This window comes from Notamacropus eugenii, chromosome X, assembly GCF_028372415.1.
Source record: "Notamacropus eugenii isolate mMacEug1 chromosome X, mMacEug1.pri_v2, whole genome shotgun sequence".
NCBI classification, from domain to species: domain Eukaryota; kingdom Metazoa; phylum Chordata; class Mammalia; order Diprotodontia; family Macropodidae; genus Notamacropus; species Notamacropus eugenii.
Window position 1 is genome coordinate 11,700,274 of NC_092879.1, and position 13,419 is coordinate 11,713,692.

At 42.9% G+C, this 13,419-nt stretch overlaps 1 protein-coding gene across 2 annotated transcripts in view; it reads right to left on the reverse strand.

Moving 5' to 3' along the window:
* The window catches only part of VAMP7 (vesicle associated membrane protein 7), a 71,885-nt gene that overhangs the window by 38,899 nt on the left and 19,567 nt on the right, over nt 1-13,419 (reverse strand). Inside the window, exons 1-4 of one of the 2 annotated variants that reach the window (XM_072626029.1) lie at nt 11,461-11,730; nt 9,774-9,928; nt 9,091-9,148; nt 7,632-7,769 (exon numbers count right to left, since the gene is read on the reverse strand). In XM_072626029.1, coding sequence (XP_072482130.1) covers nt 7,632-7,769; nt 9,091-9,148; nt 9,774-9,919 — 342 coding nt within the window. In that variant the 5' untranslated portion in view covers nt 9,920-9,928; nt 11,461-11,730. Of the gene's footprint in view, nt 1-7,631; nt 7,770-9,090; nt 9,149-9,773; nt 9,929-11,460; nt 11,731-13,419 lie in introns of those variants that run through there. The other variant, XM_072626028.1, reaches the window with a different exon arrangement.

The following is a 13,419-nucleotide window of genomic DNA, read 5'->3' on the forward strand; positions in this document are numbered from 1 at the left end:
GACTGAATATCTTTACAGAGATGATTCAGGAAACCCCAAGGGGTGAAGGAGGAGAGAGGGGCAAAAAGCATCTGAATGACAGAAGATGAGGAAGAGTGGAGGAGAGAAAGCTCCATTTTTTCTGTAAAATATGAGGCAGGGTTCTCATCTGAGAAAGTGGGAACCATGGGAGGTTGGAGAGATGAAAAGATTTGGAAATGGAGCAGGACACCGAGAAGGAAACCGTCTCAGTAAGGACTTAGTTAAGAGTACATAACATAAATTTGTAGTGGATGTAGTCAGCATGATTCCATGATTTCTCTGGCTTTTGTTCAGTAACACACATATTGAAGTCAAGGCAACAGATAATGGAAGCAATCTAGGGCTGAGGCATGGCAAGGCAAAATCTGAGAGAGGTGAGGAAGGCAAAGGGCTCCAGAGAAGAGGACAGTATAGGGTTGAACTAGTTCAACAAAGGGTCAAAATGGGCAAAGGCAGGGGTGATGAGTTAGGAGAAAAATGAGGGGGTAAGGGTGACAAAGAATCCAAAGAATGGGGCTTGAGGGTACGAGGGAGAAGTAGAGTGACAAAGGATCATATAATGAAGTTTCAGAGCTTGCAAACATGGAAGCGGGGCATCTGTGGGATATGTGTGTAGCTGGAATGGGGTGGAGGAAGTCATGGGAAATCAGCCAGTTGAGGAACTTGGAGGTAAAGGTGTTTGAAAGAGGAATGATATGTAAGATGAAGTTCCCTAGTATGATGGCAGGAGTTGGGAAAGAAAGACTGTGAACCATGTGGTGAACTCAGTGAGGAAATAAGGGAGTGGTCCAGAGACAGCAACTACCAGATTGGGTGATACATATGGATTGAGACCCTCAAAGGAAGAGAGTTTACTGAGTGATGGAGGGAGCAGGGAGCGAGCTGGAAGTGGTCCTAAGGAGTAATCCAATTCCCCTGCCTCAACCAGCTAGTGGGGATGGGAATGACAAAAAGCATAACCAGTGCTAGAAAGGGTGTGCAATAGGTAATATCATTAAAAGGGAGCCAGGTCTCAGTGTCAGAAGATGGAAAGAGTGGAAAAGGAAAAGATTTCAAGATGAAAGCAGGTCTGTTATCTATTGAACATGTATCCCAAAGAACACAATGGAAATGAAGGGGTGGGTGAGTACTGAAGTTCAATAAATGTGAAGTAGCTGAGGGCAGGGTTGGTTTGAGGGGTACAGAATCAGGAAACACACACCTCCTCCTGAGCATGGTAATCCAAGTCCCCAACACAATCAGGAGAAGCCTTACGAAGCCAGCGAAGATTCCCTAGCAGCCCCCTATGTTTGATATGCTTCCCTTTCCACATGATGTAACTTGCTCCCTGCCAAGGTCCAGCATTTAAATCATTCCCAGGGCAAGTAGTTGTCTGAGAAAGACTCATTCCCAAAGTTCCTCTACAATGCACAGAACATCTTAGGCAGTTATAAAAAAAACCATATGGGGCAAGGATAGAGAAGGTACAATAGGGTTTCTAAGAGATGACTTAAATTTTGGTAGGACAAATTGATCCTTTCTGCCCTGGTTCTAGGTAACAAAAATATAATTTTACTATCCCTTTCACTGTCATTAAAGGAGAGAGTGCCATTATCCTTTGCTCACCTAAGATGGTGGCTGGGCACTGTACCTCCTCTTGTCATCTCTAAGGTGCCTGTACATGTGGACGGCCCTGCTTATCTGAATAGCTACTGCCAAGGCCCCAGTCTCCTGCTCAAACTTCACCCAGTGATTTGCTCAGGCTTGTATGTAAGATTCTATAACTAGGATCCAATGCCACTGGCAGGTCCTCCCAAAAGGACCAACCCAGGAAATGGGGAGAACAAAACCCCTGATTTGTAGCTTTTAGGAAGAAGACTCTGTCCATCCCTTAGCCATTCCCAGGTTCTATTATGAGAATTTAAATTTCTTTTTTTAAATTCAATTTTACTATGCTATTCCTCTTGGAACATCTGACTAACTGAAGCTTGACTTTTGTTCATATTAACCTCATCTGGCTAAAACCTGACTAATGAAATGATAATATTAGGGGAAGATGTTTCACATCTGAGATCAGAAGCCAGGAGAAGAGGAAGAAGGGAAAACAGAATCTACAAAATTCTTTAAATCTTCCTAAAGTGATAGCCCAATTGTGACTTCTTTAGAATGTAGTCTTGTTGTTCTGCAAGTGTGGGATTTGCAAACTTGGTGTTTACATCTGTATTTTTGTCTCTTCACTAATCTGTTCTCACTTCGTGTATTCAACCTTAACTGAAGGAAGCATGAGATAATGAAACTATCTGAGTAGGCCTCTGTGACCTGTATGGTTTAAGAGGCCATAAAGATTGTTTTATGTTAGAAAGGTTATTTATCTGACTCTCGGATATAATTTTTGTATATAAAAAGCCCTGTTAGAATTTTGATCTTGGTTCAGGGTTACTTTTTTCTACCTCCTGAACCTGTGTTTAAAGGCAATAAAACCTAGGTTTTTATCTCTTATTAATCTCTTATGAACTCTATTCATTTCTGCCTTCTGGTAGATTTATTTGGAAGCAGTTAGCTATCACATGAACTCAGTGGGAAATATTTCTCCAGTAACACATTGATTGATCAATTGATTGATGAAATGGAAAAAAAAAAAGAATAAAAAAAATCTATACTATTAAATCCTCTCATAGTCCTCCAGCTGGCAGCAATGGGGGGATGAGGTCAAAAAGTAGACTCTTCTTGGGGCCCTAAGAAGAAAAGGTTTGGGGGAAAGTGCCTGCTCACTATGGACAGACTATGAAAACACGCTCCCTAGGCTTTAGAAAGAACATGGGTATCTAGAAAATCAGATGCTGGTGTGGATTTTAACTTTGATTTTGGGTGAGCAGAGAAGAGGAAAGGGAAGGAAGGACAAGGGCTACAGCTCAGGCATCATTCCCCAAACCCCATTCTTCAGGGTGGTTGGTGGGAAGGGAGGAAGGAAGACATTGGACCAGATGTTCAACAATTGCTAAAAGGTCCATTTTTCTTGTTCCAGTCTTTCTGTGGTGTCTGTCTGCTGCTCCATTTCTGGTGCTACTTCTCTTTAGCCACCAGAGGATACTGAACCATATCAAAATGGGGTTAGAGGAGGAAGAGGTAAAAGAGGGTGGAGGGTAATCATAGCTGAAGCAGTGGGGACTACGGGGGTGTCATGTAGAAGGGGCATAAATATAATCCACCAAACCTCTCTCTAAAAAATTTCACCCCCTCTCTCACTATCCTCCATTGAGGAACTGACTATGGAAGAATTCACCTTTATAGGATCAAGTATAAAGAATTCCCCAATTTTTCCACCTGAAAAGGAATAAAGGGAAATTCCCATCTGGAACCACCAATTGATTCAACTGTTTGTACAAGAATAAATCATTTGCAAGCTCTTCTAATACAAGTGTACTACAGCCCAAGCCTGATTCCAATGTCATTGGGAAATAGTTAATCAAATAAATAAAAATAGAATAAAACAAAGATAATATTAATATGTGGTTTTCTAAGTCAATAGGAAGCCCCAGGGATCCTCATGCCAGGTTTAGTGGCCCGTTTCCATCTGAGTGTAAAGCCACTGACTGGATGCAGTTCTCCAATACTCTTTTTATAAAGTGCCTGCAATCATCCCCACTAGACCATACCTTTATCAGCCATAGTTGTTTCTTGTTTTAATCTCTCATGCAACAGTTCTACTTCCTAAATGTGAAAAGCCCTCCCACTCACTGACACCTACACATAGAAGACACTCCTTCTTTAGGAAGTAACTAACAGTAATGTTACTTCTCAGGATCCTCACAACACCCCTGAGAGGTTCTATTATCACTCCCATTTTACAGATCAGAAAACCTACGTTACGAGAGATTAAGTGACTTGCACAGGACTATCTGAGGTGAGATTCAAACTCAGGTCTTTCAAAATATGAGTCCTGCACTCTGCCCATTGCATCACCAAGCTGCCTAAGTAGTATAGCAGGAAGGAGTAATGAGGATAAGCTTGAGGATCTTTTACTATCAGCTATAGTTCTCAATCATGATTATCTGTTTGAGGAAGCTAAGTGGCACCATAGTGGATAGAGTCCTTAGACTAGCCTCAGACGCTTGCTAGCTGTGTGACCCTGGGCAAATCATTTAACCTGCTTGCCATAGTCTCTTCAATTGTAGAAGAACTAATAACAGCCCCTACCTCCCCGAGGTGGTTGGGATGATTTGTAAACTGCTTAGTACTATGACTAGCACAGAGTATGTGCCATGGAAATGCCTTTCTCTTCGCTTTCCCCCACCTCCCATTCTAAACAAGGCTTTTTTTCTTTTTTTAACTAGGAAAAAAAAAATCTGCTTTTAATTAGTCCATTACCCAGAATTCCCCTTTTTCTACAACACCTTTTCTCCTTTCACACAGGAATTTAATCACAAGGCCATTACAAAAGCAAAAATGAACAGAAACAAATAAAAAACCACCTCTGTTCACAGAAAGACTAGTGTAAGCTGTGGGGCACAGTCCAGAAGGTTCCAGGTAGTCTTTTTGTTGTTGCTGTAAATGCAATTAGCCCTCATGAACCATAAAAATCCAATTAAAAATGATTTTAACAACTGATGTTTAAAACCAATACATCATGGGACAGCAAGGTGGTACAGTGGATACAGCACTGTCCCTGGAGTCTGGAGGATCTGAGATCAAAACTGGCCTCAGACAATTACTCACTGTGTGACCCTGGGCAAGTCACTTAACCCAGACTGCCTCTAAAAAAAATCTGACATATCATACAAGAACCAAAAAGAAACAAGGCTTTCCAGCCAGGACCTGAAGGAAGCACTGCACGGGCAATATAAGTGAGCTAGAGGCAGGACCTCTTAAAACTTTTTCCCCTGGCAACACCATTTCAGCATATGTTGGCACTGCATGGGAGTGATGGCATATCGCATGCTGTGTGTTCAGAACCAAGGCTGTGTGATGCCACACTTGCCACACAGGCAAGTGCTGCCAGAAAAACCTCAGATTCATGATGGGTTTGATTTTTAATTAATTTTTTGTCATTGCTTGTTTGGAAACCTTTTATTGTGGTCAAACTTTTCCTGACCCCTTCCCCAAGGGGTCAGAATTCAGTTTAAGAAGCCCTGAGCTAAAGAAATCATTTCTGACACCATTCCCTGACCCCAGGTTTTTACCTGGTTTTAGAATTTAGAATAGTTTTAGAATTCAAACCACCAGGTATGCAAAGCACCAGATGGGGCTGAGCCTAGCAAAGGGAGAAAAGGGGTAGTAGGTATGCCCCCCCCCAACAGTTGCAATAGTGCCCTTCCCCAAGTTTCTACTCTACCCCCAAACACTTCCCCTTCTTTCAAAATTCCCTATTACTGTGAAAGGTACCACCATCTTCCCAGTCACATAGACCTATAACCTTGGTGTCTCTTTCACCCTACACATCCAATCAATTGCTAAATTTTGTCTTTTCTACTTTTATAACATCTTTCTTATTTATCTTCTCCTGTCCATTCATTCAAGTCACTCTACTGGTGCAAACCCTCATCACCTCATGCCCGGAGTATTGGAACAGCCAGCCTTCAGGGGGATCAGCTGCCTCAAGTCTTTCCCCATTCCAGTTCATTCTCCATTCAGCCACAAAAATGATTTTCCTAAAGAACAAATCTAACTACCCACACCTCCATGCAACTGCAGTGACTCCCCATGGTTTCCAGGAACACCTAGCAAGTTTTTTGAAAGCTCTTCCTAACATGGGCCCCTCCTGCCTTTCCACTGGTCTCCATCCATTTATATTCTCTTGGTCACTGTCAGTGACTTTCCCCCACTCTTGGACTACTCTACCTTCCTCCTGGCTTCCTTTCCAACTCCCTGCAAATCCCCCCTTTAGCAGAAGGCCTTACACTTGACAGTTCCCCTGAAAATTAGCCTCACCCCCCAGGAGATAGATCATCCTCCATACACAACACCCTGCATGCTGTTTCTCCCATTAGAATGGAAACTCCTTAAGGGCAAGGCCTATGCTTTGGCCTTTCATAGCATCATCAGTACCTAAGAACCTGGTACACAGTAAGCATTTAACAAATGCTGGTTGACTATTCACTAGGCTCTCTTAATTGGATCTTAAGAGATAACATACACCGGAGGGCCCAGAAAATTAGCATCACATTCCGTCTTGTGACTACCCAACCCCTTCCCAAATCCAGTATGCGTATACAGGTAAAAACTGCAGTTTTAAGGGTTAATTTTGCTGAAAATAAAGCTAAAGCACCATCTGAAAAAGCTATGTGAGAAAAAAAATTATATATAATCTCATTCCAACACCTCCTCTTCCCCAAATAAAGTGTAAGTGAAGTTTTGCCCTTTTGAAATAGCTGACTTTTTCAAAAGTTACTGAGTGATCTGGGTGAGGAAGATGTGGAAATGTCCCTTGTACCAGGTTCCAGATAGCTTGTGTGTGAGGAAGCAGCAGGGTAGGCGGAAATGGGTGGGGAGGGGGAATTGCGTAAGGGCAACAGTTCTAACTGATTCATCCCTCACATGTCTGCCATTATGGGGCTCTTGTGATAGCTTCCTGACCTCAGCTATGTGTCCATGTTCCTGCTCTAATTCTTTCTTTGAAATGCAAAACTGAGACAGTCCCGGGCAAGTGGTTGGTGTTGAGAAAGTCTCAGGAGCAAGAGCGCAAACCAGAGCAGCAGCTCCAGGGGCTGTTTCTCTATTTCCAGGCAAGATGTATTTCAAGCTGCTCCACTAGGATTTCCCTGGAAAAGCTCCTAGTGCCTCTTTCAGTGCTCATTTCAATGGCTCTGGTAAACATAGAATAAACTTGCCAGAGAGGCTTCACTGAGCACCTACTCTGTGTCAGTGACCATATCACACACTGGAGATGCATAAAAAGGCACATACAAAGATATAAATGGGGTAAATTTCAATTAGAGGCAACCTCAGAGGGAAGGCACCAGCAACTCAGGGGAAGCAGGAAGGGCTCCTAGGAGAAAGTAGGATTTTGGCAGATACCTGAAGGAAGCCAGGAGACTGAGGTCAGGAGGGAGAGCATTCCAGGCATAGAGGATAGCCAGTGAAAAGACACAGAGTGGAGAAATGATAGAATTTCTTGTTTGAGGAATAGTAAGGAGGCTAGGGTCATGGGGTCATGAAGTAGGCATAAGAATGGAAAAGCAGGAAGGGACCTGATCCTGGAGGTGATAGGGATATCACTCTAAGAGCTGATCACAGTGCCCGTGATCAAGCCCGTCTTGCCAATCAGAATAAAGAACACCAGTCTTTCACGTGTACACCCTGATAACTGGAAAACTGCTAAGAGTACAAATACTAACCACAGGCTGAGATGACCACTAGCAATGGGTGTACTCTGAGAATACTGACAGGAGCCAGGAGTGCTAAGGCCCTGCCACATGTGATGGGAGAAAAAAGACCCAGATTCTAATCTCTGCTCTTTCAGGGTCCCTTCTATTCTGGATACTCAGGAGCTTACTATGAAAGGAAAGATTATTCACCCAGCAGGGAAGTCTATGGGATGAATGAGACTTTGTTATTCAGAAGATCTTGAGGCAAAATATTGAGAAGAGGTAGAAACTGCAAACAGAACCATTTGATGCTGAAAAAGATCTTACCAGCTGTGCAGCCAGAACACTGGAGAACTCACTGTTCATGGCATAGGGAAGGGCTGTTTGTGCTCTGGAACCGTAAGTAGTCTGGAATCGCTTCTTGATTTCATTCAGGAAACTGAAGGCTCGGGAACGTTCAAAATCCTGAAAAGATACCACCACATCTGTCAAGAGAGCAGCCTGCTCAGCAGATGCTTCAACCTGTTCCATAGCTGAAGCAACAGCCGACACCAAGGAGATGCTCAACAAGGATAATACATGTGGTCAGGAAGGTGTGAACTGGGAAGCTGGCTCTCCAGGAGCAACCTAGCCAGATACACTCTTATGACTGACCAGTGGAAGACCTGAGATGACTGGGCCAAACACAAGGGCACTCAAACACATATATCTTCTTTCTTTCAATCTCCCACTTTCTCACATTAGCAAAAAGTTACCTAAAAGTCTACAAACAGTGAAAAGCTAAATCCTGACTTTGGGATCTGCACATTTTAAATCCTCATCTATAACATCCCCATAAGAGTCATAAGGTCTATACTTTTCTTTTTTTTAAAGTAAAGCAGAAAGCAATCACTGAGAATGGGGGAAATGGATTCTCTAGGTGCCTTATAACTTAAGCAACTACAAGGCCATGATCATGTCCTACAGTACTCAGTATATGGAAAGTGTTCCTAGATTAAAATACTGCCTTGCCAAACTTTCCCAGCAGAGCCTAGAGCTCCAAAATATCATGTTGGCTGATCAGCCTGCTAGTACTCTATGGTTCTCTCTCATCACTGCAGTCCTAGGCCTTAATCTTATCTCAGTAGAAGCTGAGAAATGGAATTGGGGTGGGGTGGGAGGAGACTCAGAATTTGGTTACTGACTGATCTGATCCAGGGAAAATGATCTCAAGCTAGTTCTGGATAGCCACCTAACATGTTTCTATCTTCATCCCTTGGCACAGTCTCAAAGAGTAACCTGAGCAAACAAAGAAAGGAGGCAGAGGGAGAAAATCACAGTGATTATATCTCATTAACCATACTCATTGGGGAATGGAGCCTTCTGATTACTTTAATTTTCTGTTAACTAAGGATTAAATCAAATCCTGATTTTAGTTTAAAAGTTTTGGTGGACATCTTTCTAACACTTTCCTGCCTCAGTACAGTCTAGGGAACAGAATGGAATCTCCCTTTGGAGATTTAAGAATCTGCCAAGTAGAAGCCTTGCAAGCCACTGCTACCACAGTGAGTTTTTAAAAAGTACAGAAACCCTGATGTCGGCTTTTTTGTTGTCATTTGTCTCTGAAACATCCAGAGACACATTCCAAATCACTGAATTTGGGCTAGCTGAGTTTCAGTTACTTTTGTTGCTAGTTTAGGTTATTCACTGTACCATAGTCCCCTACATTTATGTAACAAAACACGATGTGATAGTACTAGAAAATGTAAGTGGGTTATTAGCAACAATTTGTTCCCAAGGTACTTACATCATCAGTGATACAAAGATACACGATCCTGTCTTGGCAGATGTAGTGAAATAGATAACTGTAGAAACAAAGAAAAAATACCAGTAACATTAAAAAAAAAAGTCTTTCTCTCACTATGCTAGAGAAAATGTAAAGCACAGACTATTTCAGAATACCCCCCGCCCATAACATCCTTCAACGCCTCATAATGGCTTTGGGTTCTTAAAGGGCATGTAAGTAGAGGATAGGCCCTCACAGGGCCTACCCAGGCAGAGGCTTTGGGCTTACGTCACTGTATGTCTGCTACTGAAGATTTAGTACAAATAAATCCAACTTATTCTTACTACGTGATTCTCCCTAAAATACTAATCGGAACAACTATGTACAGCCAGTTTTTTGGTGTGAAAATAGGTTGCATTTTACTCCAAACTTTTCCTGCCTTTCCTCTTGATCCAAGGGATGATTCAGTGTCTCTGGCCACCACTCCACAATCAGTTGTCATGGATCTTCTCAATACAGTTCAAGAACAGAAATGACCTGTGACAAAATTAGTTTGGCATACAGTGTTCTAACTTTGAAATCAGTTCTGGGTTCCTGGAAGCTAACTCAAAGATCTATCCCAAAGTCTGTTTTGTAGCATCGTTCTAGTTGCAACTATGAAACTCCCTTTCCCCACCCTTCCATCATTACCAAGCAAGACTCACTTTCCATGTGAATAAGTGAGTTTGTTATTTTCAGAGGGTATTTTAGCCAGAATCTGCTCTGTCACCTCCAGGAAGTTTCCACCACACCAAGCATGTTTGGCAAGGATGGTTGTGCCTCTGGCAACAACTGCGAAAAGGATAGCCATGTTTTCAATCTAACAACAACAACAAAACAAACAAACAAAAAAACAGAAGTGAGACAGAATAGTTCTTCCACCAGAATTTTTTATCAAAAAGCACATAGTGAACATCTAACCAGATGCAGCACTGTATCACATCACTGACTTCTTGATGCTCCCAGACTAAGTCATATTGACAGGTACAAACCTCTAAGACGAGGAATCAGGTCAGGATAGTTCGTCTGTCTCTAAGACAGCATTTAACTCCCTCAAAATTAAAGTGCAAGAGAAACTTAGAGAGATGCCGCATTCGTGGCTCAGTAAGAAGGCTGGAAAAATTCAGTTTTACACTGATAGTAACAACCCAAAGTGCTTTTGTGATGCCCTGAAGGCTATTTATGAGCCAAAGACCTATGGTGCATCTCAGCTACTCAGTGCCAATGGAGACACGTTGATAAGTGATGAGGACATGATCCTGAAGAGATGGGCTGAACCCTTCCAGAGTGTTCTCAACAGAGCATCATCAATCAATACTGCAGTCATTAACCTATATGCCTCAGGTTGTACCTCAGGTTGAAGCCAATCCCTCTCTAGCTGAACTTCCAACAGAAGTTCCTCTCCTGTGGCAAACTGCCTGGTATTGATTCTATTCTAGCTGAGATTTACAAGGTGGGGGGTGGGGGGGAGAGTCCATGGCTCATACAAAAACTGTCTGAAATCATCTGGGTTATATGATGAGAGGAAGTTATCCTTCAGGAGGTTGAAGGATGCCTCCAATGAATATCTCTATAAAGGAAAAAGAAATAGGTTGTCCTGTGACAACCACAGGGGGATCTCTCTCTTAGATATTATTGGCAAGATTCTTGCCAGAGTTCTCCTTAATAGGATGATCCTTCAATTGGAAGATGGTCATCTACCCAAGAGCCACTGTGGTGGCTTCAGGAAGGGCTGAGGAACAGTTGATATGGTATCTGCTGCCTGATAACTCTAGGAGAAATGCCAGGAGCAGAACAAAGGTCTGCATACAACGTTCATCAATCTGACCAGATTTGTGGAAGATCATGGCAAAATTTGATTGCCTGGAGAAGTTCATCAGCATTGTGTGGCAGCCCCCAGGATAATGGACAATGCTCTCTTGCTTTCCCAGTCACCAGTGGAGTGAAGCAGGACTGTGTGCTTGCTCCCATGCTGTTTTTAGCATCATGTTTTCAACAATGTTGTCAGATGCCTTCACTGAAAGGTGGCATGAAGACATAAACAGCATCAAGGTCAGCTACTGCACTGATGGTCAATTATTTAACCCGAAAAGGCTACAAGCTAAGACGAAAGTGGAGGGAGAATTGGTGTGCAACTTTTTGTTCACAGACGATTGTACACCCTATGCAGCTTCTGAGGCTGAAAAGCAACAGAATATGGATCAATTCTCTGCCACTTGTGCTAATTATGGCCTAACAATTAACACCAAGAAAACAGAGGTTCTCGATCAGTCAACATCACAAAATCCACACATGGAACCATTGGTTACAGCAAATTGAGAAATTCTGAATCCTGTGGACAAGTTCACTTACCTTGTCAGTGTACTTTCCAGGAAGGTCCAGATAGATGATGAGGTTGACACACACACTGCCAGAGCTAGCTCAGTGTTTGGAAGGCTCCAAAGGAAAGTGTAGGAAAGAAGAGGTATTAGGCTGCCTACCAGACTGAAGGTCTACAGAGCCGTTGTGTTGTTCAGTTGTTTTAATCACGTCTGACTCTTCATGACCCCATTTGCGTTTTCTCAGTTAAGACACTGGAGTCGTTTGCCATTTCCTTCTCCAGTTCATTTTACTGACAAGAAACTGAGGCAAACAGGGTGAAGTGACTTGCCCAGGGACAAACATCTAGTAAGTATCTGAACTCATGAAGATGTCTTCCTGATTACAAGCCCAGAGCTAGCCCACAGCTCTCTCTCCACCTAGCAGATCTCACTGTTGTATGTCTATAAAACCCAGACCAGCATCATGCCAGGAAACTGAATCGCTTCCACTTGAACTGTCTTAGGAAGATTCTGAAGATCACCTGGCAGGATAAGGTAGCAGACACTGAGGTCCTTTCTTGAGCTGAACTGCCAGAGAATTGCAACTTTGATGGGCTGGCCACATAGCTCAAATGCCAAATGTACACTTATCCGAAAGACTATTTTATGGAGAACTCACACAACATAAGCAAATGCTCACATGGTGGTTGGAAGTAGAGATACAAGGACACTCTCAAGGACTCTCTGAAGAACTCTGAAACTGATTGTGAGACATGGGAGACACTGGCACAGGACCACCCAGAATGATGTGCCTGCATCAAAGAAGGTTCTGTGCTCCCTGAGCAAAGTCAAATTGCAGTAGCACAAAGGAAATATGAGATACACAAATCTAGAGCCATACACAAATCTAGAGCCATCTCCACCCCAAATGTTCATTGGGACTATTTTTGCCTGACCTGTGGTAGAACCTTCCACGCTAGTACTGGTCTGATCAGCCACAGTCAGACACACTGTACCTTGACCCCAACATAGTGATGTCTGTTTGGTTATTTTCAAATACAAAGGACAACAACCAAACCAAATTGGAGAACGAGTTCTAGTTTGTCTTCCTACACTTGCTAGCTGTGTAACCCTGGGCAAATCACTACATCACTGTCTGCTTCAGTCTCCTCAACTGTAAAACAGGGATAAGAACAACCCCAAGGTTGTTGTGAGGATCAAATGAGATAATATTAGTAAAGCACTTAATATAGGGGTGGGGAACCTTTAACCTTGAGGTCACATGTGGACCTCTAGGTCCTCAAGTGAGGCTCTTTGACTGAATCCAAACTTCATAGAACAAACCCCCTCAATAAAAGGATCTGTTCTATGACACTCAGACTCAGTCAAAAGGATGCACCCAAGGACCTAGCAGGCCATAGGTGGCCTCAAGGCTGAAGGGTCCCCCCCACCCCATGACTTAATATGATGCCTGGCATACAATGGGAGCTAAAGAAATGTGTATTCCTTCCCCTTCCATCCCCCACTCAGATAACAAACTGATTTTTCTAAAATGCAGGTCAATGTCACTCCCTGACTCCAAACTCCAGTGGTGCTCTAGCACCTCCAGGATCAAATACAAAATGCTCTGCTTGTCATTCAGGTTATGGCCAGCATAACTCAAGCCCTTCCTACCTCCTCCTGGATGCTACAATCTAATGACAACAGCCTCTTTGCTGCTTCCTTCATAAAACTCCACAGGAGATCACCTGAATTTGGGTATTTCCCACTGCCTGGAGTTCTCTCGTACCCCTTCTCTGCCTCCTGACTTTTCCTGGCTTCCTTCAAGTTCCAGGTAAAATCCCATCTTCTTTGAGAAGTCTTTCCAGATCCTCTTTAAATGCCAGTGCCTTCCCTCTGTTGGTGATCTCCAATTTACTCTGTATCGATATTTATTGTTTGCATGGTGTCTCCCCCATTAGACTAAGTTTTTTGAGGGCAGGCAATGCTTTTTGCCTGTCTTTGTATCCCC